This window comes from Aureococcus anophagefferens (assembly GCF_000186865.1).
Source record: "Aureococcus anophagefferens unplaced genomic scaffold AURANscaffold_22, whole genome shotgun sequence".
NCBI lineage: Eukaryota > Pelagophyceae > Pelagomonadales > Pelagomonadaceae > Aureococcus > Aureococcus anophagefferens.
The window spans coordinates 207,428-210,405 of record NW_008705582.1 but is presented as its reverse complement, the minus strand read 5'-3'; the positions used below and the strand labels follow the sequence as shown (position 1 = coordinate 210,405).

Here is a 2,978-nt window from a genome sequence, read left to right as displayed (position 1 = left end):
CCCGCACCCCGAGGCCTCTCCAGATAGGCCGGGCGCCGTAACTGTGTCTCGCATCGTGGCTAGTATGGAGGTAATTTTCCCTCAGCCTGACTCTTGACTAGGGTATCGCTTCGTCGCGTTCATGGCCAGTAAGAAATATATAGATCCAACGCCTACCCTAGTTCCTTACCAAACTGAGGCTTTGCGTTGTGCTCGGCACTATGTGTTTCTGGTTTTTGGGTGACGATGATCCACGCCGCTTCGGCGCTTCGGCTACTTCAACTTGCACTTCAACGTACTGCGTTCAAACGCGGCCGTTTGTGGTGCTCCATCGCGCGCTCGTTCTTCCGCGGCCATGCAGGGCCTGCTGGCGGGCGCGACGCCCGCGGGCGGCGCGCCTCCGGGTGGCCAGGCGGGCTCGCCTCGGCCGACGGGAGGGGGTGGGGTTCGGGTGACACCTGCGACTAAGCGCCTGCGGTCAGGGGTTATGAAAATTCGTGAAGCAACTGTGGATCAAGCGACAGCAGCGTTTTTAACGGAATGTTTAGCAGCCCAGGGCGGTTCAAATGTGATTGAGACGACCCTCAGGCCGGAGGCTCTGCGGGATGCGTTGGGGCATGCACGTGCGGAGAGTTCTTACTGCCCATCATCGTGATGTTGCGATGGTAATAATTAGTTAGTAGACTCCCTACTCAAGTAGGCGGACTAATCTGGGATCGGGGCTCTCTGTCCTCAATCGCTGGAGTTGAGTGAGTAGGAAAGAAAAGGGGCAACGTCATGGAAATCCAGATATGTATCCTTCGTCGCTCGCTGTGTCTATCCTAAAATCAGACTCTAGATACAAGCCCACTGCACTGCCAACTTCAAGCTAAGTCAGTCAAGACACCTCAGTCTAGTCCCCCGCCACACTAGAAACTCCCATCACCCGGAGCCCTATACTGGAACTAGAACCGCTCTACTTCGTTCTAGTAGGCCGCGGGCGGCCGCCGCCGGCGGCAGAACCCCGCCCAGAACCCCCCCCCTGCGCTGGAGGGGGCCCCAAGGGACCCGAAACACCCCCGATAATTTTGGGTCAGCGGCTGAAGGCTTTACTCAGGCGCCGGGCCCCGGGGGGGTGGGCGGGCTCCAAACTAGAACGCGTCGAGTTTCCCGCGGGCTGGACAGAGGTGACGCCAAACCCGGGGCTCTTAAGGGCGGCTAGGGAGAGGGGCAAGCCGCAAACATGTTTCTCGACTTCCGTTGGGGGGAATGCAGCTGATCATGTCAGCAACATGGAGTTTCCTTGGTTCAATCATTTCAGTGCTACCATTTCTTTCGAGCAGGTCGTGTGACAAGCAACTTTCGAGAGCGATCCGCATGCGAAGATCCGATACTGCGGCATCAAGCATCAAGTAGTCCAGGTCGGCGATATTGTTGAGTTGCCGCCATTCAAAGCAGGCACGTACACACGAATTCCTTTAATACATCTTATTTATGTACCGTCCCTAATTAAGTTGGACATGTCAGAAATCAGCAATTTTGGCAATGGCGGAGAAGTCGATGATTTTGTACTCGCCATTGTCCAGCTTGATGATCCCATCTGATTCCTCGATTGAAAGAAGTTCAGCATCGTACACATTGCTGCCGTCGACGACGCGAACTTTGTTCCCAGCTTTGGGCGCTATGCGGTGGAGTGCTGAGACTGGGAGGGTCCGAGTCATTGCAGGAGAGTTTTTAAGGGCAACAGTGGCCATATTGTTATGAATGTTGGTGACTTTGCATACCTCGCCATCGTCTAATTCCGCCTCAGTGCCTTTCACGCACCAGATATCATTCTCAGAGGTGAGCGGAACCAAGGGGGCGGGATGCTGTGCAGGAGTGCCCCCCCGGCTACCAGTACTGTGGCTTGGAGACTTACGGTCACTCAGTCCAAGGAAGCTAGAGTGGCCCGGTGACACTGCGGGATGATGGTTTGGCGACTTACTGATGTTGTGACTCGGGGAGGCGACTACACGGGGACGCCAAACATCATCGAGGCCACCATAGTGTGAAGGCGTCATAGTTCCACCGTGACTTGGTGTGGCATTACCATAGCCTGGTGTCTGTGATCCGTAATGAGGAGTTTGAGCTCCATGAGCGGGTGTGGCCCCTCCCCATGTTGGGGTGGCATTGCCGCGGGAGGGTGTGGTGTGGCGGGGAGTGGCAGCACCATACTGTGGAGTGGCACCACCGAGCAGGGGTGTGGCTTGCGTGAGGAATGGCGTCGATACAAGATCTGCGTTGTAAGCCTCCTGTTCAGCAACGCGGCGCTGCACAGCGAGTTCTGGCTCTCCGCCTGCTGCTCCTGTGACCAACTTCACACATTCACGAAGCTGAGTGACAGAACGATTGCGCGTGTGAAGCTCGACTGTGACATGGCTTGAGGTAGCAGTCGTGACAATGCCAGCGAGACCCTTGTAGTTCCCTTTGCAGATACGAACGGTACGGCCAAGGAATGGGTCGCGCATTCCTGGGGCTCCACGGCCACGCCCTCTACCACTGTCACCCTTGTCATTAAATTGGTCCTCATTGACGATACGTTGTTTACCAAGGCCCATGTAGGTGTCCGCGAGCGCGTTGCCGGAAGTACGATTGCCAGCAACATGGACCTCGCGAGCCTTGCGTACAATAAGACCACCGCGAGGCGCGGATGCGGCTCCAGAGGCTGTTTTAAGCAGCCACAAGGACGCACGATGAGCACGAACCACTGTTGCTATATTCCCAACGTCACTACCATCATCTAGGATAACATGATCAGTCTCTCGAACATGCTCGTCCTTCGAGTCTAGGGACACATTTCGGGCGCTCTCCTGATTTAACTTTCTTGCAATCTCTGCAGGCCGTACGACCCGTAGCTCACCACGCGATGTGAGGACTTCCAAATAGTCGACAGCGACATATGCAACAATACCCACAGCGCCAAGGGGAAGGAGGACAAGATCATGAAGCTCGTATCCTTCAAGTGCGTCTAGACCTCGAGA

The 2,978-nt window shown here is 55.8% G+C and overlaps 1 protein-coding gene across 1 annotated transcript in view; it reads right to left on the bottom strand.

Moving 5' to 3' along the window:
• Positions 1–1,052: 1,052 nt before the first annotated feature.
• Positions 1,053–2,978, bottom strand: part of AURANDRAFT_72223 (hypothetical protein) — a gene marked incomplete at both ends in the record, with an annotated part of 6,235 nt that continues 4,309 nt past the window's right edge. The window contains 2 exons of the mRNA XM_009041562.1: positions 1,053–1,771; positions 1,943–2,872. Of these exons, the coding sequence (XP_009039810.1) occupies positions 1,482–1,771; positions 1,943–2,872 (1,220 nt within the window). The remainder of the gene's footprint in view (positions 1,772–1,942; positions 2,873–2,978) is intronic.